The sequence below is a fragment of the Drosophila eugracilis genome, unplaced genomic scaffold, assembly GCF_018153835.1.
Source record: "Drosophila eugracilis isolate 14026-0451.02 unplaced genomic scaffold, ASM1815383v1 contig_1765, whole genome shotgun sequence".
NCBI lineage: Eukaryota > Metazoa > Arthropoda > Insecta > Diptera > Drosophilidae > Drosophila > Drosophila eugracilis.
Genome location: NW_024572605.1, coordinates 1,880,797 through 1,906,943, shown reverse-complemented (window position 1 = coordinate 1,906,943; position 26,147 = coordinate 1,880,797). Strand labels below are relative to the sequence as shown.

Below are 26,147 nucleotides of genomic sequence, written 5' to 3'. Positions count from 1 at the left end.
ATAGATCCTTTAATAACAAGCGGCCCCTTTGGGTCTGCTAAAAGCAAATCAGCTCTGACATGTATTTTACATTTATAATTTGCATTTAATTGTACTTTTTCTTGTATGGGGTGATTGGCAAATTAGTCGCTCTAAATTCTAACAACAAAATACAGTTTTGTGCCCGGCTTATAGACTAGTACGATGCCTGGAAGCCAATCGCTAGTGAATTGATTTGGTTTTACTCTTTTGATTTTCATTTGCAACAACTTGAATGAGCTTCTATAAGCAGCTACATCTACAAATGCAACAATAAATACACACAATATAATTAATAGAGTTTCCATTTCAATAGCACATTCACTGCTCCCTCATCACTTAACAACATTCTTTGATCCAGCCCACATCCTCTTTACGGGCTTTGCTTTTGCATTTGCCGGAAGCAGCCTCGGCACACAGGCACCGGCTTTCCACTGTCGTGTCCTGGTAGAGCCACATTCTTGTCTATGCAGCGCTCGCAGAAGATGTCCCCACAGCGCCAGCAATGTGTCTGTTTAAGGATCAAGAATGGCATATTATTAGTGGTACGTTTAAGAACGTAGATAAACTACCTTTTTGCTGAATTGATCAAAGGGGGTGGAGCAGGAGCAGGTTGTCACATTGCGCATGGGCTTCCAGTCCACAGCCACGGAGTTGATCTCCTCGGGCAACGCCTGTGGCGGGCTGGATTGTTCGGCGCTCAGCGACAGATTCGCAAAGGACATGTTGCCGGCCTTTAAAGGATGATCGTCATCGGCAGCCGACAGTTCACTAAGTTTTTTGTCGTAGTTATATCTAGAGTGGATTTAAATAAAAGAAACACTTAGTATCTGCATAGTCTGTCCATGACTTGTTTCTCACTTGTTATCATTGATTTCGTTGCTGGAGACCTCCTTGCTAACTTTCGCATTGGTGCTGGTGGCGTCTTGCAGTTTCTTGGCCGACTTAGAGATGTAGTTCTTGAAGCTAGCTATGCGCTTGGTCAGATGCTGAACGTGATCCTCCAGCGAGTTGCAGTGCTCCTTGCTGTCGAGTAGCAAATCGCCCAGTGGTTCTCGCGGATGGATGCCGCTCTCGAAGCGACTGTACATGCCGCGCCAAAACCTATAAAAGAAACAAATTAACTACAAGGCTTAGGTGACTTCAAATACTTCCTACTTGATGCACTGCGGAGCCAGGTTAGCTTTAATCGCTTCGTCCACATTGGGTTTATACAGCGGGTTGATATACTCGTTCAGGTGGTTGGCCATAAAGCCCCAAAGCGAAAAAGTGCGCTCGGACAGCTTAAGGTCCAAACGATCCTTCTCACAGTTGCCCACGAAGGTGCCGAATTGACATGAGTGCACATGGTCGTGGAGGATCAGTAGGAAACGCTCGTTGAACTCAAAGGACTCGCTGCGCTGCGACATTAGCTGCCAGGTACAGTCCAGGAACTGTGTGAAAATTGGCGAAACCTCCCGAGCATCTGTCTGGATATGACCGCAACGTTCGCTGAACTTGTGCCCAAAAGCCAGCCAATCCTTCTCGATCAGCGCCTGGAAGCCCTTAATAGTCCGGTAGTAGGGGTTCAGCATGAGCTGGGCCAGTGAACAGACCTGGGCAGTTCGGTCCCAGCCGTCAGAGCAGTGGACCACCACCGAAACACCTTTATCAACAGCATTGGCGATGAAGCTTCAAAATCAGAAAAGAACAAGACCCATCACATGCATGAACTAAAACATGGTTAATAGCTAAGATCCTAAGGCACAGCAATCCATTTTCCTGTATTTACATATTTGCCTGGCTCTTTTCTCACCTCGACGTGTCCAATATGGAGCGGATGTGCTTCAGCCAGCCAGATGACTCCAGGGCACTTAGGAAGGCGCTCATCGTGGGCGACTTCTGTTCGCAAGCCTCTAGCACTTTTTGCAGACTGGCGCGTTGCACGTGGATATTCTCGATGCCGAGGAAGTGGAATTTGATGTTCTCGTAGAAGGCCTCGTTCTCGTATCCCTTGCCGGCGGCTCTATTGGCCATCGCATTAATCTGCAGACAGCGTAAATGGATTATTTGCATATGCTTACCCCCTTTGGGATTCACTAGTCACTCACCCGCGGCCGTGTGTCCACCACATACATGTAATCCGTGTTTGAATTTGTCTTTCGGATGGCTTCCAGCATTTGCTCATCCTCTAGACACCGGGCACTAAATCCAGATAGAGGCTGACTACAGCGACAGATGGAGGCCTAAAATGAATATCATTATATTATAAATATTTTGTCAATCTATGTCTTAATGAATTTGTTTCACCTTGTTGTTGTGCAGATAGGTTAGAGCTGGAAGTCGACCCTTTGATCGGAATCGGGAGCTGCTGATGAGCATCAGCGTGGTGGCTTCCTTGGGAACGTAAATCTGACGGGGATAGGTGTCGCATAGCTCATATTTCTCGTTCATCGAGCACAAGGTCCAGGCCTCGTTGGGCACCAGCATGTGCTTGAACTCGGCCTCCAGCTTGAAGTAATCCCAGCCGGCATTCTTGGGGAAATCATCCTTGTTCGGTTGGTAGTTGAAGCAATACAATTTGTTTATGGATACTGCCCACGGGAAATTATTGTAGTATTATAAATTTCCAGCCAGATTTGTAGTTTGCTTGTGAATTCTTACCCGGCTGAAATAGCTTCAGTAGCGAGGTGTAGACATCGTGGCATTCGGAGTCCTTGGGGATGACGAATGTGACCGAAAGGAAGGTCTTGCAGCGGATAAGCAGCGGTGATCCTGTTGTGCTTAAAGGCAGCTTCTCAATGCTGGCCACGTGCATGTGCAGGATCTGAAAAGATATTTAATTAGGTATTTCTGAATGGGTTGAATTATAAAAGAATAATAGTAGAGGGTGTGTTTCAACAAATTAAATAATAAACTAGAGAAATTTGAAAAAACTTTCCATCTACTCAGATGATTGCTACTTATTATTGTGTTCCGTTGTGAGTGAAACATTCAAGAATTCAGCTTATGACCGTGACTTCGCCCAAGGCTGCTCTTATGCAACTCTCGCAAAGCCCCGACTGAACTTTACTGACTCCCCCCTTTGGACATCCCGACTACGTGCTTCGCCAGAACTGCTTTCGCCACTAAATAATTGATGCGCCCCAGTGGCGGGTAGTAAAAAAAGCAGTATAACAACTCAGGGGCGCGGAGCAGAAAGAGAGGCAGCTGGATTATGAGGAACTAGCAACCAATTTTCAATGGCACAGAAAATCGATATCTCTCGGTTTTGCTCCCCACTCACTCTGCCCCTAAGTGTTTTACTTTTAATTAACCACTTTCTGAGGCGCCCGTAAGTGCGACTCATACGGAATTGGGGTACCTACGCTCCTGGGCCACTTGTGGCACTCGGATTCGCCAACTTGCTCCGGGGAGTGCATAATTAATACAATTTTGCCGAGGCAATTAAAATGCAATGCATGCCTGCTTCCGACGAGAAACCACGTTACGTATACGCAGTGGGTAACTTACACGGATGAAATAATTAAACCCATTTAGTGGCTCTTACATGTGCTGGGATTTGAGCAGTGAAAACGGCGGTCTATCAAAGGATATGCGCTTGTCAGGGTTTTACATTAGAATTTAGCGCTAAGCCCGTGCTTTCCGACTATTCAGGCCGGTTATTGTCACATTATCCTTTCAATTTCGCTTAGAAGCTGCGCGTTCGCAGCTAAATAATCGCATTGGCCAGCGCAAGGCACGGCACTAAGCTGCAACAGCTTTTCCAAAACACACTCACCCTCCCCTCCTGCTACAGTGAATTTAAAGAGATTTCCAGCTGCAACAAGGAAATATGCTCGCAATTAATGTACACAAAAGCTGAACGAATTCAATTTGTGTGTGTGCAATGGGGCGTATACGCAACACGCTTGTGCCAACATTCTTTTGTAAGCGCCGCCAGATTGCAGAAGGCGAATTAAATTCCTTGGTAAACATGAAACTTAAAGCGCAGAAACATGCTGGGAACTTGTTAAAAAAAACTTTTCCGCACTCATCCTCGGAATAATTCTTGTGGAAAAGTCGGTAAAGGCGGAAAAGGAAATGCAGCGGGCCTCAGACATCACTCGGTCGTCTTTGGAGGGGCTTTAAACTTTTTGACAGCTGCGAGGTCGGTGCTAAACCGAAAAAAAACCCATTTGAGCACGTTCGCCAGAAGGAGACTTGTGTTTGCCGACACAAAGGTGACTCACTGAAACGTTTTGTGGGCCACGCAAATAAACATTTGCCACTCTAACTGAGAAAGTTCTTAGCACACAATGAGTTCTTTAGTTGGTTCGCACAGTATTGATGATGTCATTAGGGGCAACTACTTACCCAGGTCTCCTTGTTGCTGTCGGGCTCCACGAAAATCAGATGGGTCGCCGTCAGATAGAGGGTGCCCACCGTGGGATTTTTGGTATTGTAGCGATCTATCATCCGCACATTTTCCACCTGCACAAACAAGAAATAAGAGAGAGAAATGGTTACAATTCGATTTAAATTTCAGCCGCTTTACTTCAGCTGTGCCCCTCTGACGTCAATGGAATCCATATAGTTTGGTGAAAACCCACTCGTACGTACATATTGCATACGATAAAAAAATAAACTGCATTGACACGAAAGGAGGAGGAAAGTTTTTCAATCAACTTTCAGCGAATCCCCGGCTGCTGCGCAAAAAACTTAATCAAACATTCATCAAAGCCCAGGACATGTTAACTTTAAAGCCTCAAATAAATATGGGCACAGAGCGCTTCTTGCGGTTAGTTGGTATTCAGCCATTAAATAAAACCATCGGAGCGGCCAGCCCATTATTTCCTTTGATGGTCCTTTAGGCCTAGTTCACCAAACTCATCCCGACGCCTCCTGGTTTTCCTTTTGCCTGCGGCAGTTTTTATTGCCCAGGAGGCTTGCAATATTCCATGTCCCGAGAGCCGTTCATCATTGGACTAATTTCCTTTCATGTCACTTAGATTGAGGCCTTTGTTTGAGCCGGGTTCATTGTCAGGATAGATAAGGTCAGTTAATTGTCTGATTTAGCCAGTGGGAGTTCATTACTCTCGCCCAGCGGGCAGACTATTCAATTATACAATTAAATTAAACCGGCTTTGATATTAAAGCTCAGATTTGCAATAAGACAAAGGCGAAATTGTATAAACCACATTTTTTTTAAGCAATCTCTTTCTTTTTGAGTCTCTAAGATACATTTTTAAAACCCAACAATTTTGTTTTAAAACTCTTCTTAAAATTTAACATGCTTTAATATTAAAATCTGTGAGAACATTCACCTACATATAGCTCAATTTATTATAATTGTATATGCAGAATCTTAATTATGGCTATTAGCTTGTGGGCAACGTGGCGAATACTTGATGAACGAGTGACATTCACGACTCTGAATTGTTTCAATAAATTAGCATTAATGTGATTGCGAAAAAGAATTAAATACCTAATCATGTATAATTTTATTTAAATTTCACCTCCTAGTTAGTCCAAGTGATAGTTTTCAGTAGCCATAACTAAACTGGCTTAATCTTGCTGATGTTCTGCTGTAAAATATTCCCCTAACACATTTTAAAGTCTGTTTTAAGGTTTTAAACATATTCTTCGAGCCTTGGCAGTTGCCAGCCAGCAGTTTACGGTGGCGCATACTTGATTTACGAGTACAATTTGCCTCCCGGTGGCAATTGCATCTGCGACTTTGATGGAAAAGCCATCCCATTAATTGACCGAGCTCCGGACTCGAGTGTCCTGCTGACAATGCAACAATCTGTCAGACTTTGTGGGTGGCCAAGGGAGTGATTGCGGTGACGCACATGGCGTCCGGATGCAGTCAGGATAGCAAGGACTCGTTGCTATACATGACCCAAATAGGAAATGGTTTTCGGGAAGGGAGCTCTTTTGGGGTCCCCGAACATATTGGCCGTTCGCTCGATGGTGATTTGCATATTTTCCGGCTAGTAGTAGCGTATAACGGAAAATTAGTAGGATTTTCACCACTTGATTTGCATAAGGATGTTGGGAGAGCGGTTACCTTCTTGAGCACACTGTTGCCATTGTAGAAGACCGGGGCCTCGTTAAACTCCTCCTCGATCCAGGAGACCACTTTGTCGGAGACGAAGGGCGGTACGGGCACGCCCCACAGCCTCTTGTTTCCGTCCGGTGGCTCCTCCGTCTCCGGCGAAATATTATCGAAGCTAAGGCGAAGGGCGGAGGTTGGGGACAATTGGCGCTCTATCTCGTTGAACTTGTTCATGAATCGGGTGAAGTCCATTATTGGATGGTTTATTGATTTTGAATCAGCACCAAACGTGTGCAGGCCAATCAAATGTAATTGTGTTGGTGATGTGGGTGGAATAACTTGAGACTTTCACTTTTCGCCTGCCACACGAACGCGAAACTCAAAATATACACTGTAAATTGGTGGCCCTTTCTGTGGGAGTCCCTACACGAATATATGTGTAGCTTCGATGGAAGAGCGCGAAGTGCTCCCGACGAGCGTTGGAACAGAACTCAAATGACTGCGAGAAATGCGCGCGCTTAAAAGCGGGCTAAGTTTTTTTGTTGGGGAAATTCGACAGAGGGAAATTCTCTCTTAACGAGAAAGTTTGCTATATTTAAATACCCTTCAAGGAGTTGGGTTCAATGAAATTAATACTGCAGTAATAAGTAACATTGTGTAACTTTAGCAATTAATGTTTAAGAAAATATTTTAAAAACAAGTATAACCTTTAGAAAATTAAGGGCTTTAAATCTGGATGGTATTTCTCATTTTGGTTTTAAAAATTTAAATTGGAATTTAAAGAACGAATATATTGGCTAGGTTACAATTTTAAAAGTAAGATCTTTCACTACGTCTAAGTTGATTAAATGTATAAATAAATATTTAAAACCTAATGACGTATCCCTGATCCTTGATAGGATCAGAGCTAACAAAAAAAAAGGGAATCGACAACAAATAAGGGACATGTATAATACATGGAATATTACTTAAAAACAAAATGGTGGCCTTAACACGAATCTAGTTAAATAGGCCAAGTCAAAGGGCAGAAGTCTACACAAACATCCCTTTCGGATGCTGGGGGTACATTTTGCAGATTTAGATGAACATCTTCTTCACGGTAAAAAATTGGCTCTCACATTGCGCCTGTGTGGGTGGGATTTTGATTGAATTTAGTGGAAAGAGAGCGGGGTCAAAACATATTCACTTTGGCATTCTATGCGCATGTTTTGGGTCCATATTAATAGATGGAATTCAGGGTTTTGATGATGAGCTTGAAATCAGGAGATCTCCAGGCAGGGGAGCCTTGTGGGTGGAGTAGCCGGTCCCTTTCCCACGGTATAGGTGAAAAACCCATCCCATCGATTTTCAAATGGCCAGCCCCCGAGTTGTGTGACTCACAACCCTTTCACGGCATCCAATCCAGGTGCTCCACAGTGGTCGCCGTGAAAAGACCCTGACTGCATTTAACCCTATCGCATTGATTAAGTTGATAACTAACCTTGGCGAGCTTTATTTCGTCCATTGTTTACGTTTTGATTGCGTTTTCCTGTTGCCTCTGTCTCACGTCAAATTACACGTTCCCAATCACTCTTCTCTATTTTCTAACCGGTTATCAAGCTTACTTAAGTAAGCGACGTTAATTTGGCCGAATTGCACTCTTGTTCTTTATTTTATTTGCATTTTTTATAATTATTCCGGAATAATAATAGTTCGTCCAAAGCGATAGTCAAAACTAGGGGTGTGTTCAAGTCGATAGTAACCACCCCCGAAGTTATCGCCTTTCGACGCATATCAGTGGACATACTTCGCGCCCATCTGGCAGCCTTCGACAAATTCAAACGTTGCGCGCAAAAATGCTTTTAATGTCGTTAATTTTTAAACTTTAAACACATACATTTAACAAAGAACGCGTTTGCTATCAAAAATTGACTAACATTGACGGTAGGCGGTTGGGTTTAACCATTCAAGTGCACTTCAGGCGTGGGCAGAGAGGGTTTAAATGCGGTGAGTGTTCGTCGTGTTTATTTACGTAGTCCTACGTATTTGGTCCAGACCCCCTTGTTATCAAAATAAGACTTATTTCGGGAGCAAATAATAGCATCCCTGAAGACATCGGCATAGGAATATGGCATGGACGGGTGCTTGTACAGATTGAAGAGGAACTCGTAGATCTGAAAGAGTAAATATCAATGCTTTTAGGGGTTCTATACAATGTTTTCAAACCTTAGCCTCCTGATCCTTCCAAAAGATGTGATCGCACAAGTACTGCAAGCTCTCAGGGAATAGCGACAGTCGCTGTTTTTCATCCGTGGCCACCACATCTACGCTGCCCAACAGCACAGCACAGCCAGAGAGCACATCCACGGCTAGGATAAAGATGTCCAGCAGGTACAGCGCCCTGTTTACCTTCTCCTTGTTGGATGCCTCTGCCAGCAGCATTTGGATCTCCAGGAACATTTCCGATATCCAGTTGCAGGAGTGTTCATCGCTGCCAAAAGCATACAGTGTGGCTGATAAGTGGCGATAAAAGAAAGTCCTCTCCTCCACCCGTTTCTCATAGGCATCGATGATGGGAGTCAACCACTTCAGAGGATTTGGTAGCTTCTCGTTGTACAATACCAAATAACATCGAATGATAGTTGCCTTTTTTAACTTGCCCACTGGTGTCTCCCACCAATTGGCTGGCGTCGTAAGCCCATCTATGGCATTTGGATGCAGAGTGGACACCACTTCTGTATAACGTTCGAAGAGTCTTGAATCCAGATTCATCGAGTCCATGTATCGCTCCACAATCAGCGTGAAAACATCCAATACCTCAGGTGTGTCGCATTTTTCAGTAAATATGTACTTTACGCTTTCCAAGAACTTTTCAAACAAGCATCCTGCAGAATTTAAAATATATAAAAAATCTGTTTTAGTAAAGATAAATTAGACTTACCCTCTGCAAAGTCATTAAGCTGCGACTCCTTAAAGCAGTATACTGCAACCTTTTCGGCAAAGTTCTTCAGAATTTGCAGGCTCACGCTGTTCGCAATCTCCGTCAGCAATGAGAAAAGTAGCAGAAGATCCTCCTCAAAGCAGTTGGGCTCAAAGTCAACAAGAAAGTTTTCCAGCAGACGCTTCGCAGTTCCCGAGTTAACTGCCTGGTTCTTTGCTATCATGATGCAATATTTACGTGCATCGAAAGAGAGATGAAAAAAGCTAGTTAGGCAGCTCCAGTCCAGAGGCGGGATGGGTTTCGAAAACTTTTTGGACAGCGACCGCAGCGCGAAGGTCACAGCATATGGTTCAGGGACATAATCTCCAAAGCGCGCTTGGCTCACGAGATAATTTGTGACTGCTCGCAGAGGACTGGTGGCAAACAAACCAACCAATTTTCGAGGCTCCGGTTTGCCTTCGGGCAGGCGGTAGACTCCACTGCGGAAACTGTCAATCTCGCTTCCTATGTAATGGGAAATCAAATCCGCAGCAGCATCTCCGCACTCCGGGCGTATCTTCTGCAGTAGCTGCACCCAAACCTCGCCGGGCACTGTCTCCTGCTGCAGATCCAAAACTTCCCGGCCACCGGGGACTCCTACTCCACCTCCTACGATTTCGAAGCGGAATTGTGCTGGAATGTGGCGTAGGTTTAAAGTAACTCCCGGCTCGTAGTTTTTGAGAGCAACCAGGGCATTCCGCACCTGACCAGCATCCGTGCCCGGTCGGCTAATAGCCTGCCACAATTGCTCCAGGGCATCATCCGCTAACTTCTCATATTCCAGTGTTGGAGTCTGCAGTAGTGGGACCAACCCAAAGAGCTTGTACAGCGATTTAAGCGTCTGGGGACGCTGCTCATTACGGAATTTACTGCCCAATGCCTGCCAAGTGGATGCAATGTTCACGGTGTGACTATCACACAAAGCGTATATGGCATCAAGTGCCAAGGAAGTGGCCAGATCCCCAGCCTCATCGAAGGAATTGTTGAGGGTATTGCTAAGATGCGGTAGCAACTCCGAGCCATGTAAAGTGGGTCTGTCAATAAGGATTAGAAATGAGAAATCTTCATGGAGTAAAAAACCATTTCAAAGTTACTTTTCCTGACAGATTTCCCGCATGGCATGAGTGCGGGCTATCTGCAACTCCCAGCGTTTGTCGTTATCCGGCAGTGGCTGGGCAATCTGCTTCAACAGGAAGGGATAAGTTCGCGTCTCCACTCGCCACAGACGCAAATACAAGTCTACGCAAAATGTTCCATTCTCGGAGGAAAGACTCCTTATAGTATTAAGTATCATTGGTACATTGTCCTTATGAAAATTTTAAAGTAAGTAGGTTATTAAAAAGTTCCACTTATAGGGCTCACCTTGGACACGGCAAAGCTGGCCAATCCTCTAAGCAGTTCTAGTTGCAACTCCGGGTTGTTTTCGTTGGCCAGCTTAAAGATGTATGTCATTAGGAAATCATAGGCAATACCTTCGTTCACTTTAATGATTTGCAAGATCACTTCGTAGATTTTAAACCAGCAATCTACAGGTGGTTTTTTCGATAAGAATAGCGCACGCAAAAAAAGGTGCAGGCGCTGGCAAAATGCCGTATTGGCCTTGACATTTAGGGCGTCCACAAAAGCAAACACATCCTGGTTATCGGAGGCGTCGAAAGATTCTACTAAAGTGGCCAAGTCGAAGGCGATCGCTATGTCCGGGTGATAGTTTCGCATATGAGCGGGCTTTAATAGCTTGGTGGAGATAATCTCAGCATCCTGATCCGTTTTCTTAGTATCCAGTACTTTTTGCACTACCTGGTCAGCCAAAGCCAAGCCTTCTGCGGGTATGAATGCAGTCTGAGACATCCACTGAATAATTCCGTCCAGACACATGTTCAGAATGTATTCATGGCCACAGCGCTCCTGTACCACCACGAAAACGATAATGCGCAGCAGATCAGCCAGATAAAAGGGAGACAGCACGTGCAAAACTTCAGCAAGAAGCACTAAGAGTACGTGGTAGTGATCCTTTGTGTGTTCCCGCGTGGCATGGAGCACTCGGAGCAAGCACTGCAGACTAGGACGCGGATCGATTCCGTAATTGGCAAGCTGTTTAATAAGACAGGCTTGATAGATTCCCAAGTCAATAGACTGTGCGTGATCCTCTCGCTGCAGAAAATGATCAATGGCTTCAATGACCAGGATGCTGGTAGACAGGCAAGTGCTGGCGTTGTTGAACTTGCTCCATGCAAGCAGTTCTTGCATCAAAGCACGCGCCTCCGGTTGACTACCACTAAGATTAAGTAGACAAGTCCAAATTGGCTTCACATCGTGCAGAGTTTGGGGATTGCAGAGTATGTAAAGGAACACTGGTCTTAAGAACTCTATGCTGAAGTCCCGTATGCTGAGAGGATATATAGTTAGGATACGTTGTAAAAGTTTCATTCAACTGGGTTAACTCACCCTTTATCGTGGTGCTGACAGATGCCAATTATCTTGTTTGCCACATCATGCATGTTGGCACTTGAATGCTGAAGCAGTGAGATCAGTGGATGCTGCTGTGTTTTCAGCCCATAAGAACACTGGTAAGACTCCTGATTCTTGAGTGTCGATGTCTTTCGTTTCAAGTTTAGGAGTTGTAAGCCCAGAATGCTCTCTGTGATGATGGCAAAATGCATAGGACTAAAAGGAAAAAGGATATCTTAGTTTCAGGATTTATGCAGAAAATGAAGACTATAATTTATAGAGATCAGGATAAATGGTTAATAATCGTTAGCTATGAGTGACATTTTCAAGACGTATACAATCGAAGTGGAACGACTGAAACAGCCGTTTAGCGGACACTTCCGGAGTTGCAGCTGCAAATAAGCAATCAAGGCTTGGAGGTCTTTTTGATGTGGAGGTGGCGGTGGTAAATCGCTTTGCGTTTGACGAGGTAATTACAATTCACGCTCTGGCCGCCGGACGACTAGGTTTGGCCTCTAATTGCAGGCCAATTAATATGCAATCCTTTTTGCCTGCACTTGCAGCTCGACTTGGGTGCCTTATCAAGGTTAGTTCCGGCATTACATGACCGCTTGTTCGTCCTTCGACTCTCCGCAAACATTTCAAGTTCAATGCCAGACTTTTCAGTTGCTTTGCATATATCAAATATTTGCAAACCAAGGCTGCAGGATATGATATGTGGGTGTAGCGTTGCGTGGCGGGAAATGGCTAATAGTTTTTACGGCGCTCCAGGCATAATCGCCGTTGATCCACAAGATTGACGACTGTGGATTGCGGCCAAGCGGAAACCGAGTCAATGCCAAACAACTGTGGTTTTGGATTAACTTCGAGTCATAATTCATTTGCGCATTTGTTACATGACGTGCCAAGTGCTGGGCAATTAATTTGGGGCACGCGTCCAGCGGAAATGCGAGGGATTGCGTGTGTCGACGAACGGAAGGAGGGTCAACAATGTTGGGAGCACTTGGTGGCAAGCGTTAAATGGCGCGTTAATTAACTGGCTGCACTTGGGAATCCGCTAAGTTTGAGTCCGATTCGGTAATTTATGCACCTTTGCGCAATTTCGCAATTGGAATCGCTGCGCTCCACTTAGGCTGATAGTCCTGCACGATAGTTTCCCTGCTGCTCCGCCTCACGCCTACTGCTGCCCTCCGGAAGTTCAAAGGTGCGCCTCTGCGGAATTGAGCTACATATGTGGGTCGTGGGCGGGCTCTCTGGCCAGATAGCCGTGTAGTTATCCTCACCCCGCATTCGCCAGCATAGAGAGCAAGCTATTCTGCACCCCGTTGGCCTCTATGACGCCTTCCTCCACAAGGCGCACCAGCGTCTGACAGCTCATCAGGCTGAGTTGCATGTGGTCGTGCTTGCATTGCGTCTTGAGGAACTCAATTTCCTTGATCTGGTGCTCAGGAACCTGCTTCTCCCGGCTGTCCACCACTTTCGTATAGATCTTCTCCAGGCAGGAGGCCAACTTGACCACCGAACTGTGGGACTTTATGCTGGCGAAGTCCTCCATGGTGCTGAAATTGCAAACACAACTTTAAGTTAACAGCAGTTTTTCTATGGTACTGAGATTTATTGTTTGTTTGGGTCTCGGGGTTTGATTTTTTAGCGTTGCGCGGCGTGTGTCCTTTCTGCTGCTCGGCTAACACTCGAATGGAGTGGAAAATCCGAAGCGGTTTGAACATTGCCGCGTTTTCCTGCGCTTTTCCACCCCGAACCACCTACTCACTTTTCCTTTGTTTACCGCTTTACTTCTAGCGATGCGTGCTAGCTCATTTCATGCAAAAGCTTAAGGGTGTTGTAGGTCAGTTGGTTGCTATTTTCCGTTTGACGTTGTGTTTCAGCACGAAAAATAGGTAAATAAGTGCAAAAGAAAAGCCGGTAGCGAATTGGTTTGTTTTGTTGTTAAGAAATCAGCTGTTAGAGTGACCATTACAAGTTTGGCTTTATAAAAAGTGGCAACGCCTTTTTTTGTAACGGTTTTCTTGCTTATATTCAAAATTTATTAAAACAAATAATAAAAAGTTTTTAATTTTATTAGATTTGAATCGAACTAAATATATAATGTAATCAATATATAGTGAGAAATGAGCCTCATCATCAAACTTAAATACATGCTGGTATCAAGAAATATATAAATTCTTTGTTATTATTATTATTATATTTATTATTGTTGTAAATTCAAAATAATTTTTTTAATATGCGGGCGCAAAGTTTTTGTTTATCTGAATTCAACCTTATGGTAATTATAAATTCATAAATATAAATCCTCTTTAAAAACGTACCAAAGTGGATTACCGAAGTAAACTTCCATTTATTAAGGAAATAATTCATTTCAATGAGACTTCATTAGCTCCGCTCGAAAGATTCAGAGAATCAGCACTACGAGTTATCATTCGGATAATGGACTACTCTGGCCAAAGAACAAAGAATTTATGCCCGAGACGGACTTGACCCGTTGATTTACTTACAGCATGCTCAGTTAAGTCACTACAACCTCATCAGCTCGCCTCGCTGCTCCTCGGATCCATGGGCTTCCTTACCTCCTGGCTCTTCTCCTCGCCGGCTGTTTTTTCAGTTAATTGACTTTATGCATTTTCGCAACTCGTCCCGCCGTAAAATGAAATTAATTATGCTGCTGTTGCAGCTATAAAAATGTTTCCCGGCCGAAAGGAGCACCATAAATGGGCTGCGCTGAAAGCGGCAAAGGTGCGGCTGCCCGTTGTCCAAGGGTCTGAAAGGAGAACTCGGAGAAAGTGTAAAACTGAATTCGGGCGAGTTTAAACTGCAATCATTCATAGCCATTCGAGGATTCAGGAACAAAAAGCGGAGAAGACAAAGGTTAAGCCCAAGACAGGCCAATATAATTTCCGCTTCCTGACCCGAAGTCAGTATTTTTGGCAACTCCTTTCCCCTTTTTCGTCCGGGGATTTATGATTTTATTACCAAAAGGCACTGCACAACGTAGCTACAGGGCGAAAACATTTTTTGCCCTTCGATTTCCTCGCGTTTTTCAGCGTAACTCAACTCCGGATTTTTATTTTCACTCTTTTTGCAAAGGCGGCGTCCAAAACTGTTGCAATTTGATCGTTTCGCTGGCAGCAGTCTTAAATTATTTGGCCGAGACTTAAATCCGCGCCTTTTGGGCCGAAAAAGAGATTTTGTGGTCTGTGTTTGCGGTTTATCGGTTAATCTGTTGCTTTTGAAAAACCTTACAATTATATTCCAATGGAAAATGTAGTACATATAATACCCTTTCACTTACCGCAAGCTGTTGAATGGGGAGGAAGGACCTGTTGACAGCGTTAACTTAAGCTTCAGGAAGTTTACGATTCGCAGTTTAGGTACACGATTTATTGAGCCGTATATTTGGCCATACCTTACCCTTTATTCATTGCGTTGCCAGAGAAAATAAAGAGTTCCCAGAACAACCTTTAGTTTGGGTTATTTATGCTTTAACGTAAAATATTTAAAGTGCTAAAAAGGTTGGGTAACGAACATTGATATACCCTTGAAGGCGACAAAAGAAGTTCAAATCAATAATGAATTCAAGTGTAGAATGTTTTCGCAAAATTCAAAAAATGATTTTTAAGCTATTTAAATATAGAAGTGTCGTATCCATTTTTAGTCCTTTTATCTGACTGAAACTTTAATGATTTTATGAATTTGTGAAGGAATCATATACTTCAACCGCCGGAGTTAAGGATATCACTTCCATGAACTGACTGTTGACACTCGTAGCCTTGTGGCGACTTCCACAGAAACCTGTGTCGGGAGGCCATGTTCCGGAAAACGGGATTCCTTTGCCCGGAGCACGTGGCATACCGAATTTGCATATGCCCAGACGCGGCAGGTGTTCAGCCCCGTGCGGATCAGGGCACGGCCCCGCAACCGCCCACTTTGCCACCTGTCGCAATGGCCGCAATCACATTGCTTCAATTAAATGGAGTCGACTACTCATTAATAATGCAGACAGCGCATATTTGGATGCCATGTACGTGAATGTATATACAAATACGAACGTGTGTGGGCTGTTTGTGTGCAAATGTGGACAGCCATTTTACCCGCCTGCGATTACGTACAAGAAAACTTTAATGAAGAGCGACAGCAGCGACTCGAAAGTTTGGCAGGATTTGTATTTTTATTTTTTCGGTTCGAAACTCGCACACAAGGCCCTGTAGAATTTATGAATATTTATGCTCTATCAGTTTGCACTCGATCTGCACAAGCCGAGGAACTGAATATTCATAAGTGCCGCTGTTAGTTACCTGGCGATGGAGTCGCAGCTCAAGTCGAATATAAAGCATACGCACCGTTGTCAGAGGCAACGATTTTCCTGGGGCTGCTTCCCATTTAGCCTGGTTTGCGATTTAACATATGGAAATAAATATTTTAATTACCAAGACTCTTAAACTTATTTTGAAATTTACAAAAGACAGTAAAATATTTGACAAAAAAAGTTGAAGAAAAGTAATTTTTCCATAACTTTTCGCTTAAAGAATCTAAGGGAAAACGAATTACTTACATAAAACAGGCAACTAACAAACGCGATGAAATTAGTTTCCTCTAATTAAGCAGAGTGGAAAAATAAAAAACGGTGTATAAATGTGGGAAATTCGATTCGTTGGCAACTTAAAGTTCAACAGCTCAATTTAAAGTGCGGTCCTCGTGAGTAAATTACGGAAATTTTATGTTGCCTACCTTGGGGCTCTCTAAAGAAGGCAACTTAATAAGCACAAGAGTGTGTGGCTTTTTCTTGTAAATGTGGTGGTGCTCGTGTGTGTGTGTATGTGGGTGAGTACATTTGTTGAATGATTTAACCTACCACCTATTCATTCGTTCTTGTGGCCCACGTAAATTGTAGACAAAATAAAAGCCGAAACCTTTTCAATTCTCCACTAACGTTTTTCTTTGTACCGAACTCTAAATTAGGAAATGTTTAAACGTAGCTACGTAGCACTCGGACAGTGTGTGTGAGTGTGGGTCTGTATGTGTGGGTAAACATAATTTGTGCGGCACGTGCGTTAAATTTAATGAGGCAACCGCGACCCTCAAATCGAGCTCGAGTTGCGCCGCCTTTGACCCCAAGCTCTTGGTTTTCCTCCGCTTTTCCTTCAGGCTCCTCGGCAAAAGAGCAACAAAAAGCACACTGAACGTCCTGTTGATTTTGGGCCAGCAGCACATATAAAAACCAAACTATGTCTACATGCATAACATTATAGGCCCATATATCTTTGGGGCATTTTTGTTTTTTAAAGAAATTTAAGTTATGAGCACGGTATCCGGTCTCTGGTTGGGGAAAAATTTGCACGGATATTAGTTTTAATTAAAGTGATGTATGTGATCTCATTTCCGAGCTTGTTAATTGGAAATTATATTTCCAGGTGTAGCTTCAGCTTCTTTAACATGTATTTATTCCTGCTGGTAGCTTTTAACTAAAAATTAGAATTGTAAATTTTGTTTCTAATAAAAGGTGAGTGATGTACAGGTCTTAGCAGCTGAGCTTTCACATTACACATTTAAATAAATTAGTAAATTTCAATGGGATGTTATTAAGATTAACTTAAAGAAGTGTAAAAGAAATCAGGAAAACAGTTTAAAGGTCGCTTTAAGTGCATAGGGAAATATATTGCTGCATACTCTTAGGCATCTTTAAAAGGAGTTATGCTGTACTTATGGGCCTTCAACAGCTTTGAAGAACAGAAGTTAAAGTCTACTAAGCCACTTCTTCTAATCATGAGATACAGATTTTAGTCAAACAATCTGTTTTATGTTTGCACAGTATCCAACAATAGCTAGTTTCTACCTGTTTTCATTTAATTTGTCCTCTATTCCCCTGCTCTCGTCTGGGGAAAATGCAAGAGCCTGTTGCTCAGGCATGTGGCCATCAGGATGGAATTATAAAAGCTGAAAGAGGAAGCCCATTGAGTGCTTAGTACACCGACTAACGGGCAATAAATTCTCGGCCAAGCACTAATTAAGAAATTTAAATAGCGGCCAACATAACGGCCGCAGGATGTGAGGATGTGAGTTGGGACCTAAACAAACTGACCCTCGTGGGCAGCCGGCAAGCCGTGACTTTTTGAGGGGTTAAAAGCATAAAAGCCCCCCGAGTATTTAAGCACATTCACACAATGCATGTCGTCGACGTCGTCGTTGTTGTTCTTCTATAGTTTGTATCGTGCATTCGTTTACGTGTGAGACCCCCACATTCCACCATACAAGCCATCTAAATTTGGGGCACCCAAGTGCCTGCGGTTGCAGAGTGTGAAATATTTTGTTCTCTCACACTTAATGGTCTGTGCTGGTGTGCTCGTGTGTGTGTGCCATATCTTGTCTGAGGTCTGGATCTCTTACACACACACACACACACAAACATTTCCTAAATAAACAGGCCCTGTGCCTTGGCATTTTCCGGAGCATCCAACTTGAATTTCCAGCGAATTTTCACAGTTCCTGTCGGCAATATGTGGTTCGTCCTCATATGCGGATGCCATTTCAATTCATTCCCCTGCATTGTGTTGTGGCATTTGATTTAATGGCGTGAGGTCCTTTTAATCAACAGCAAACAACCAGCAAAGGAGTTGAATTTTACTGGCAGGCAATCACCGGGCAAACACTTGGAAGCCAGGAGCTGAGTGCTTTGACCAACGAAATAATTGACGGATAAGCCGGAAGTTGTCTCGGCCAGATTTTCTAGTTGATCTCCAGCAGGAAAAATAGTTGCAAATTAGAGACAACACGTTTTGGCCTCAAACATTTAATTATTTCTCGACACTTTCCAGAAAACTGTGTGCATTGCTTGGGCGATAAGTCGAAGTTTTACACAGCCTGATTTGCAAGGGCGTTTTAGAGGTAAAAGATGTAAAAGAGATAAACATGTGTCAGCTTATACCACTTTCAATTAGTTCATGAAATTATCTGAAAACCCAATTTGCCAAGAGTATTTCAGGGAATTCAGGTTACAGTACACATCAATTAAGTTGAAAGAGCGAAGGGGGAAACTTCAAAGCAGCTTTCTGGTCCATCAATAAAGTTGCAGGAAAGTCAATCAAAAGTGTTAAATTGCTTGGAAAATCTCACCTAATGGGCATTCTTCATGTGACTTAACATTTCATTAAATAGTATTTACTGTGTTCAAAACATATTTGCTTTGTCAGCTTTCAAGCTGCTTTTGTCATCGGAAAGCTGACACATTTCGTTGCTTATCTTTGATCATTCAAATTAGTTTAGCTTTCTGCTAAATCGCTTTATTATTTTCCACTTTATCTTTAAGGCTTTAAGGGGGATCTTACAAATACCGAAACTACATCTCTATTTAGGGAGCGTTGGCCTGGGCACCTGCAACTCCAACGGCTGGCTGTTGGTGAGGTGCTCCGCCGGTCAGAGCGCTTAAAGATTGCTGCAGAGAACGGAGAATCCCAATGGGAATCTGCAAAAAGGAGGCCATAAATACACTATATATTATATTCTTCAAAAGTTCCAACTTACATCGAGGGCCAGACCCACTGGTCCTTGGGCTTGAGGTGCCACGAAGCGATTGTTAACGGTCTGAGGTCGCTGGACAGCCTTGTACTTGTGGGCTTGGACCACCTTTGCCTCGCTCTTAGTCTGTGGATGGTAAGATATTCATAAGTTAGGAAAATTACTTTCACAGGACGAGAAAGCACCACATGCAGAGATGAGTAAAAAGAGTGTTTTGGGGAAGACAAATTAAAATTGTATTAAAATATATTTCACAGAAATAATAAGGCTACGGTAGCACCAGCTGACCCCACATCTTTTCCGCCCACCTTCCTCCTCCTTTCACCGCCCACATTGTCCGCAAATGTTTTCAAATAAAATTACAGCCTCAAAGCGAAAGTTTGGTATCCAGCTCCACCAAAAAGCCAACAATTTGTTTGCGTTTAACTGTGTGCCAGTGTGTGTGCGTGTGAGTAAGCCAGTATTTGTATATGTGTGTGTGTGCTGGTGTATCTGTATCTGTGTATCCATGTCCGCACCGCAGTTACTGTTACCTCAACGGACGACTGCGGCTCGTCCTTTTGGGCTTCCTGGTCCGGAATGTGCTGCTGCTCTTGCTGCATCACGTATACGACACGTTGACGCTGACGTTGGCGCTTTGCATGTGGGCGTGTTCGCTTGACAATTACCAACGAGCTAGGCGGGGCGGCTGGAAAGGCTGGGAATGCTGGGAGAGCTGGGAGAGCCGGGGGCGAGTGTTTATCCACCGCATCGGCATCTGCGGCCGCTTTAACATGATTTTCAATGATTTCGCTGCGGTCCGGCTAAAACATCAATGGCGGGTGGATTCGATTGGATTGGATTGATTGCTTGTTGTTGGTTCGCCGACACGAGGGCATTGATCAATATTTAACCGCACATCCTAGTTAAATACTAGTCGCCGATTTATTGCCACGAATTGCGCAATTGAAAAGCTATTTTAGGCGTAGTTTTCCCTTTAAATTTTACCACGAAAGTTTGCTAGTATTGAGGTAACTTTAAATATATTCGGAAACCTAAACAACCTTAAGTAATTCTTTAAACTTTTGGGGCAAATACTCTTAGTATAAATATCCTATGCAACTCTATATTGCCCAGCTTTTTGAGTCGATTTAAATTATAGCACAAACTGGCTCAAGAGGAAATTGCAATATTCCAAATAACGGATTTTAACCCATTTTTCTATCTGTTTTAAAAGCTGAAAACATACATTTCTTTATGGAATTTATGGAAAACCAGAAATGACTTATAATGAATGTTTCATTTTGAGCCCGTTGCGAATGGAATTTATCACTAAATTCCTTTAACCCTCAACCATATCTTACCTCTCCTTTGATCAGCGAGTACTTCTTGGGGGGCTTGACCTTCTGGATGTAGCTGGTGACTTCGGGACCAGAAGTGGGGGAGGCGGGAACGGGAGTTTCAGGACTGCCCGGCTGGACTGTGTGCTCAGCGGAAGAAATCAAAGTATGGCGAGGTCTGTGAGCCTCAGCTCCGACATATCCATGCTGTCCGGCGCTGCCGCCCAAGAGGGCACTGGCACCCACCGAAGGGTTTGCCTGGGCGGCGGCATAACCCACGCCAGCGGCTTGTCCTGCGGGAAAAGGAGAGGGTTACCCAGTGTTAAAATCGAATCAATTAGGCGAAGGGACCGCCGGCACTTACCATTCAGGTTTCCACCCAAGCCGGCGGCTGCTCGGGCACCCCACGGAGTTCCGGCCGAGGCGCTGAGTCCGCCGTGGGCAGAGTTGCCCGTCAGGAGACCACCTAGTCCCGCATTCGCGTGGTAGCCTGCAAAATTCACGCCCACCGTGCCATCGCGTAGCGTAATCAACTGCGGGGGCGCCGACGGGAATGGGAATGTGAAAATGTGAGAGTTTTAGCACAAAGTTCTGGGCACGTTGCGTATACATAATGCTATTCAAAGTTAGCCACGGCCTTAAGATTTCGCCTGGAAACTTTTCGGCCCAAGATGTTTGGTCCGCTTTTTTCACTAATAGTTCTAAAGTTGTGGCCCAACTTTGGCCTGGCTCGGCCTGGAGAAAGCAGGCAAACACCCTTTTTGCCCGCTTAAATAAGTTTGTACACATTTTGTGTGTGTGTGTGTGTGTTGTTGTGTGTTAATCAATTTAAGCGGAATTTCTCAACGGCTCAAAACGCCTGAAATCGGTGAAGGTTGAAAGTTTCGTAGCGCAGATATTCCGTCAGTTCAGAAATTCTAATAAATATTTGCACAGTTCGTTTGGTCGTCAGCCAAGACGAAAAACAAATTAGACTGTAAGACACTATAGATAAGCTGGCATAACACTGAGCTACAGAACCACGATTCCAAGATATCAAAAAGAGTGCTCGGAGAGTGCTGTTATGTAGATAGTGGCGGTAGTGACTGGTAATGAGAGCAGCGAGCGAGCCCTAAGTAAGTTATCAATAATTGTCATAGTTAACAGCTAGCAAAACAAACCCAAACAAGCGAATGAGGTGTATAAACTATCTCATTACGTGGAACTATAAATGGCTAAGATAATATCTTACAGATACTTTTTTTTATCAGACTTATATAGCATTATGTTGAACTTATAACCTCTTATCTCTTATCTAAAATTCTGTGAGATAAAAAGTGTGATGAGTACTCTAACCCTAACCCTATATACCCCTCCATCAATTAGGGTAGCAGATGTGTGACAATAAAGCAAATGGCCCTGGCCAAAAGAGAGCGAACGAGAGAGCCTACCACACCTGTCGCTGATAACAGTTTTTCCAGGCAGACACAACGATAATATTTAACTTGGCCTCCTGACGGCAGCTCATTTGAGTTTCACACGCCGACTAGAGGAGGAGAAAGAAGTGCTGGAGGTGGAGGTGGTAGAAAGGTGGAAAAGCAGAACCAGAAGCCCAGTCCGAATTGAAAGTCAGGGGAAAGGAAAGGAAAATCGAGGGGCGGACACATGTTGTCATGTTGACAAGTGCGAGGGAGTGGGAATTGAAGAGCCGCCAGCGGTTGCCAGTGAAGTTTTGGATGTTTCCGATGTGGCTGCTGTGGTGCCTCCTGATACCCGGCCAGGTGTTGCTCGGCAATGCCGCCTCGGTCACCTGGGGACATGTTGGCAAATACGCCAGTGTGCTGCACACCGAAGATGTTTACCTAACGCCGGAGACCCCGCAAATAGATTTCGCCTACGGCTCGCAGGTGAGATTTATATCAGGCTCTTGGCGAGCAAATTGCTTAATCTCCTTGGGAATCTTCGGCAGAATGCCAGCGATAACTACCGGATTACGGGTATACATGTCGAGGATTTGGGCTACGGTGGAGCGGAGGCCGTTCTCACAGCCGGCGGCATTGGCCAGCAGTTTGTGGTCATTCGTTCCTCCATGGAAACACAGGAGCCAGCTTATCTCGAGTTGTCCATCTATGGGGTAGACCTATGAGATGTCACTAATAGCTAAGGAGAGGGAGTACTCTACTGCGTTGTAAATATTAATCAGTCTAGAGCTTAAAACTTTCAGCTGTACAAGCAAAGTGCAGAGCGAAAAAGAGGAATTTATGATCTAATTTGAATTTTTTAACAATTTTAATGGTAAACTTGTTTCTATCTCAACTTATTACCTATTTTTCATCACATCAACTATTTTTTTATATGCCATTTAATAAGTTAATCTGTTTCTTAAGCTGTATATTAGTATTGCATGTGACAATGTCAACATATAAGCTGGCTTATATCAGGAATTGCAAGTACAAAGGTAAACACTAGTGACTCTGACCTTCCCACGATAACCTATATTTAGCATTATCTTGAGTGAAATCGAACTTTTTATATTGTGTTAATGGCTTAGGGTAAATATGAAGTCGCAATAATAACGATAAGTTTTAATCATTGTGCAATTTTATGTTTTTTACTTTTGTAAACTTTGTTACTAAATATAAAAACATTAAAACTGTAAAGTGGCTCTGAAGTTTGGACGTCGTTTAAAGGCTGTTGGGCTTTTGCAATGCCATGGAAATCAGGCAGGCAACTGCAATATATCTATAAAAACCTGTGAGCTGTCACCTTTTTCCTCTGTTTTCCCTCAACTGCAGTTGAGCTTATCCTGAAAAAGCTCCTTTTGCATAGCTGCCAAGTGCAAGGTAAGCGGTTTAAATCCCATAATGCTAAGCATGAGCCCAATCTCCAGGCTTATGGTAATTTCGAATGATTGAAAACACTTCTAAGAGGCAAAGCGAACCTAGGAACGTAGTTGCAAAGCAACTTTATTAAAAACAAAAACATGGAGTAGCCAACATGTTAGGGGATATTAAAAAGTTTACTTCAAAAGGATTTCCCTCTTTTTCAGCTGCAAAATAACAATAAGTTTTTGTGTTTCACTTCAAACTAGATGGGTAAATTAACTAAATAATTGAATTATTTTACTGCTTTGTAAACAACGGAATTCAACTATAATCGAGCAAATTCATTTGTGCAAAACTTTTGCTCGCTTTGTCCAATATTTGCCAGGAATAATTTAAATGTCCACAAACTGCAGGTAGTGAATGTTTTCGTGTTTCGTTTTCCATATTTGCAGAACATCAATTTCGCTGATAAAAATCGCGATATGGCTTTTCTGCGTTGCCAGTAAAGCACGGCAATTGTGTTTGGCTAATTTACGTTGACAGTAAAGTGCTCCCACCAAAAGATTAAAGATTGCCCCCCCGAAGTTGGCCAAATTCATAGGCTCGGGTCATGACCCACAAAGATAGGGAAGAAACTGAAAGGATTTCTTGGCTGAGCCTGGCAAAGGGAACGGAGTGAATGGCTAGTAATTTGCATGAATTCCCAGGAATAGCTACCACGAAATGTAACCTTTGGTTACTAGCTGGCGGCTGGCGGCTGGCGGGTCTCGGCAAACCCTTCTCAGATTTTTTTACGTGCGCTGTTTATTTCAATTCCCACGACCCGCGCTCGAAATAAACAAAAACTTATTTGGGGTTTTTCCATTTAGCCGGCAAATGCAAATTTCATGCATGCGTTGATTAAAATCTAATTTCTTGCTGCCCCCAAGCCGCAAACCGAAATAAACTTTTCCGTCTACAGAAATCTCCATGAAAGACAACAATAGAAGGAGCCGCCTGAGGGCGAAAGAACTCTACTCTCTAAAATCATTTTCCAGCAAGATGTGAGGAAATTCCTTTGGTCAGCTGTCACTTGCTTAGCTCGCTCAGCTAAAATAACAAGAAGTGGCAGCGTTTAAGCAAAGCCACTCGAAACACCTGACCACATAGAGGGAAAATTATGATATACAAAATAGTTTCCCAGGTGAATTGTTAAATAGATTTGACTTGGCTTGGTTAGAAGGGATACACTGAGATTAAGTTTAATGTTAATAAACTTAAAGGTTTCACAGCAAGCCAATAGCCGTAAATCACTTCGATTTAACACTTGTTTTACCTTTAATAAAAGGAACTTAATACGTTCTTCTATCTGCCTAATGATATTTCCGCTTGAAACCTTCAATTACCATAAAACAGCGACACTAAACTTTAACTGTTTCGTGCAACTTGTGTGCAACACGGCGTATGAGTAATCGGTGGTGAGAAATGCAATTAAATTGACATTAGTTAGTCCAGGCTGCCAAAGTTCAAGGCGGCCACTAAGCTAGCAGCAGTTATTAAAATGATGTACGAGTATAATAGTCGGTCGCGCCTCGTGAGCCAAGATTAATGATAAGCGAGCTGGGTTGGTGTTGAGTCGAGTCGAGTGAGCCAAGTAATTGCCGGTAATCCCGGCTGGTAAGAAAACCAAACGAGCGTTTCCCTTGGCCTGCAATTAAGTTTGGCACTAAAAATTCTTCATTACCGCACGGACATTGTGCAACGCTTTTTGTTCGGGCCAAAGTTCATGCTAAAACCGAATATTGCACTTTCCTTTTCCCTTAATTTGTGGCCACGGACCGCAAAATAAAATCATCGGCAGGCCATGGCATTGATTTCCGCACTGCCATCAGTGTAATGGCCAGCGGTTCTAATGCAGATTTCGATTGTGTGGTGGACAGCACTCAACGGGTCGGGAATCGTTTACCCGGGGAAAATCTAACGAATTTAATGGCGCTAAATCCGGAAATTTGAGGCGGAGGATGCGCTGAACTGAGTTTAATCTACTAATGATTATCAAAAATCAAGTTAAATTTCCGCTTTCCTTCAAGTTTTTTGTTTATAAAAACTATATTTAAGCTTATTTGACTTTAAAAAAAGATACAGGAAATGCATTTCATCGATTGATCTATTAATCACGTTAATGAATTCACAATCTATTAGCACCGAGAAGTCCATCAACTGATGGAAACTTTAGTGAGTCAGCTGTGTTTTAAGCTGAAATTTGATATCTATTCAGGAGTTTGGTCACCCAATAAACGTAATGCGGCGAAAACCCAAAGAGCAGCCTTTCTGCCAAGTAATTAAAATAATTTCGAACCGCGCACTCAGCCGATGGACGAGTTTCTGGCCAACAATACGTTTCAGCCAGAGGTGGCAGGTGTCAGTCGGCGGCGGCTTTAATTACTTTTGGGAACCGGAATACGGACTAAGGAGGACTCACCTGGGCTGGCACCAAGCTGGCCGTCTGCAGCAGACAGAGTACTCCAAGTAAGACGAACATTCTGCGCACCTAGAAAACAAATCCAAAGTGGGAATCAATTCCAGGTTCGTTTCGTATGCCAGTCGCGTCTCGAAGAATTCTTCCTCGCACTTTTATACTGGGGAGTGGCCTTAGCATAATTGCGGGCCTTTCACATGCGAATTCAACTTTTCTGATTAATTAACAAAGCTCTGACTGTCCGTTGTTGTTTTCGTGTACCTGTCCTAGATGCTTTCCGTTTTGTTATTGTTTTTATAATTTTATTTTATGGCTGAAGTCTCTGAACTGCCGGTGGTCGGTTGTTGTCGCGTCGCGATTTCGCTTTGAACTGAGTGGTCGAGTGGCCAGAGCCGGGCTTAAACTTGAATTCTGTCGAGGGGACTGGAGTGGAATCCACTGCCTACTGTCTGCGGCTTGTAATGCCCCGCGAAACTGGAATTGTGTCGCAATTAAGTATGCAGGCATCTATTTATATAGGAGCAGTACTTGGTTCTGGCTGCTTCCTCTTTCTGTTTACATATTATATAGAATTATCTTGCGAGACGATGTTTAG

At 43.5% G+C, this 26,147-nt stretch overlaps 4 protein-coding genes across 6 annotated transcripts; 1 reads left to right on the top strand and 3 right to left on the bottom strand.

Annotated features, from left to right (window-relative positions):
- Positions 1 to 64: 64 nt before the first annotated feature.
- LOC108109113 (myotubularin-related protein 6) lies at positions 65 to 7,768 on the bottom strand. 2 transcript variants are annotated; one of them, XM_017217505.2, is made up of 10 exons: positions 7,518 to 7,768; positions 4,354 to 4,470; positions 2,662 to 2,824; positions 2,308 to 2,591; positions 2,109 to 2,243; positions 1,814 to 2,043; positions 1,177 to 1,689; positions 880 to 1,122; positions 591 to 813; positions 65 to 529 (listed from the first exon to the last, which is right to left on the bottom strand). In XM_017217505.2, exons 1-10 carry the CDS (start codon positions 7,539 to 7,541, stop codon positions 392 to 394), a joined length of 2,070 nt encoding a protein of 689 aa, XP_017072994.1. In that variant the 5' UTR covers positions 7,542 to 7,768; the 3' UTR covers positions 65 to 391. The 2 variants fall into 2 exon arrangements, with proteins under 2 accessions (XP_017072994.1, XP_017072993.1); XM_017217504.2 differs by lacking the exon at positions 7,518 to 7,768 and adding an exon at positions 6,050 to 6,505.
- Positions 7,769 to 7,860: 92 nt separating this feature from the next.
- LOC108109112 (focadhesin) lies at positions 7,861 to 13,392 on the bottom strand. The gene is made up of 8 exons (XM_017217503.2): positions 13,216 to 13,392; positions 12,728 to 13,003; positions 11,442 to 11,660; positions 10,359 to 11,382; positions 10,091 to 10,302; positions 8,958 to 10,030; positions 8,243 to 8,901; positions 7,861 to 8,190 (listed from the first exon to the last, which is right to left on the bottom strand). Exons 2-8 carry the CDS (start codon positions 12,997 to 12,999, stop codon positions 8,041 to 8,043), a joined length of 3,609 nt encoding a protein of 1,202 aa, XP_017072992.1. The 5' UTR covers positions 13,000 to 13,003; positions 13,216 to 13,392; the 3' UTR covers positions 7,861 to 8,040.
- Positions 13,393 to 18,714: 5,322 nt separating this feature from the next.
- Positions 18,715 to 26,016, bottom strand: LOC108109267. 2 transcript variants are annotated; one of them, XM_017217755.2, is made up of 7 exons: positions 25,814 to 26,016; positions 25,556 to 25,624; positions 20,655 to 20,823; positions 20,315 to 20,583; positions 19,505 to 19,774; positions 18,978 to 19,097; positions 18,715 to 18,918 (listed from the first exon to the last, which is right to left on the bottom strand). In XM_017217755.2, the coding sequence occupies exons 2-7, from the start codon at positions 25,613 to 25,615 to the stop codon at positions 18,805 to 18,807; spliced, it is 1,002 nt and encodes a 333-aa protein (XP_017073244.1). In that variant the 5' UTR covers positions 25,616 to 25,624; positions 25,814 to 26,016; the 3' UTR covers positions 18,715 to 18,804. The 2 variants fall into 2 exon arrangements, with proteins under 2 accessions (XP_017073244.1, XP_017073245.1); XM_017217756.2 differs by lacking the exon at positions 19,505 to 19,774.
- LOC108109268 lies at positions 21,762 to 22,929 on the top strand. The gene is made up of 2 exons (XM_017217757.1): positions 21,762 to 22,176; positions 22,239 to 22,929. The coding sequence occupies exons 1-2, from the start codon at positions 21,943 to 21,945 to the stop codon at positions 22,413 to 22,415; spliced, it is 411 nt and encodes a 136-aa protein (XP_017073246.1). The 5' UTR covers positions 21,762 to 21,942; the 3' UTR covers positions 22,416 to 22,929.
- Positions 26,017 to 26,147: the final 131 nt, after the last annotated feature.

Coding starts and splice junctions, on each gene's coding strand:
- LOC108109113 (XM_017217504.2), bottom strand. CDS start 6,289: ATGGACTTCACCCGATTCATGAACAAGTTCAACGAGATAGAGCGCCAA. Junction 2,825..4,353: donor ACAGCAACAAGGAGACCTGG/GTAAGTAGTTGC, acceptor ATATCTTTTCAG/ATCCTGCACATGCACGTGGC. Junction 2,592..2,661: donor ACTGAAGCTATTTCAGCCGG/GTAAGAATTCAC, acceptor TCCCGTGGGCAG/TATCCATAAACAAATTGTAT.
- LOC108109112 (XM_017217503.2), bottom strand. CDS start 12,999: ATGGAGGACTTCGCCAGCATAAAGTCCCACAGTTCGGTGGTCAAGTTG. Junction 8,902..8,957: donor GCTTAATGACTTTGCAGAGG/GTAAGTCTAATT, acceptor TAAATTCTGCAG/GATGCTTGTTTGAAAAGTTC. Junction 8,191..8,242: donor GGAAGGATCAGGAGGCTAAG/GTTTGAAAACAT, acceptor TTACTCTTTCAG/ATCTACGAGTTCCTCTTCAA.
- LOC108109268 (XM_017217757.1), top strand. CDS start 21,943: ATGTTGACAAGTGCGAGGGAGTGGGAATTGAAGAGCCGCCAGCGGTTG. Junction 22,177..22,238: donor ATTTCGCCTACGGCTCGCAG/GTGAGATTTATA, acceptor AATCTTCGGCAG/AATGCCAGCGATAACTACCG.
- LOC108109267 (XM_017217755.2), bottom strand. CDS start 25,615: ATGTTCGTCTTACTTGGAGTACTCTGTCTGCTGCAGACGGCCAGCTTG. Junction 20,824..25,555: donor CCAGCTTGGTGCCAGCCCAG/GTGAGTCCTCCT, acceptor GCGCCCCCGCAG/TTGATTACGCTACGCGATGG. Junction 18,919..18,977: donor CAGTGGGTCTGGCCCTCGAT/GTAAGTTGGAAC, acceptor TCCTTTTTGCAG/ATTCCCATTGGGATTCTCCG.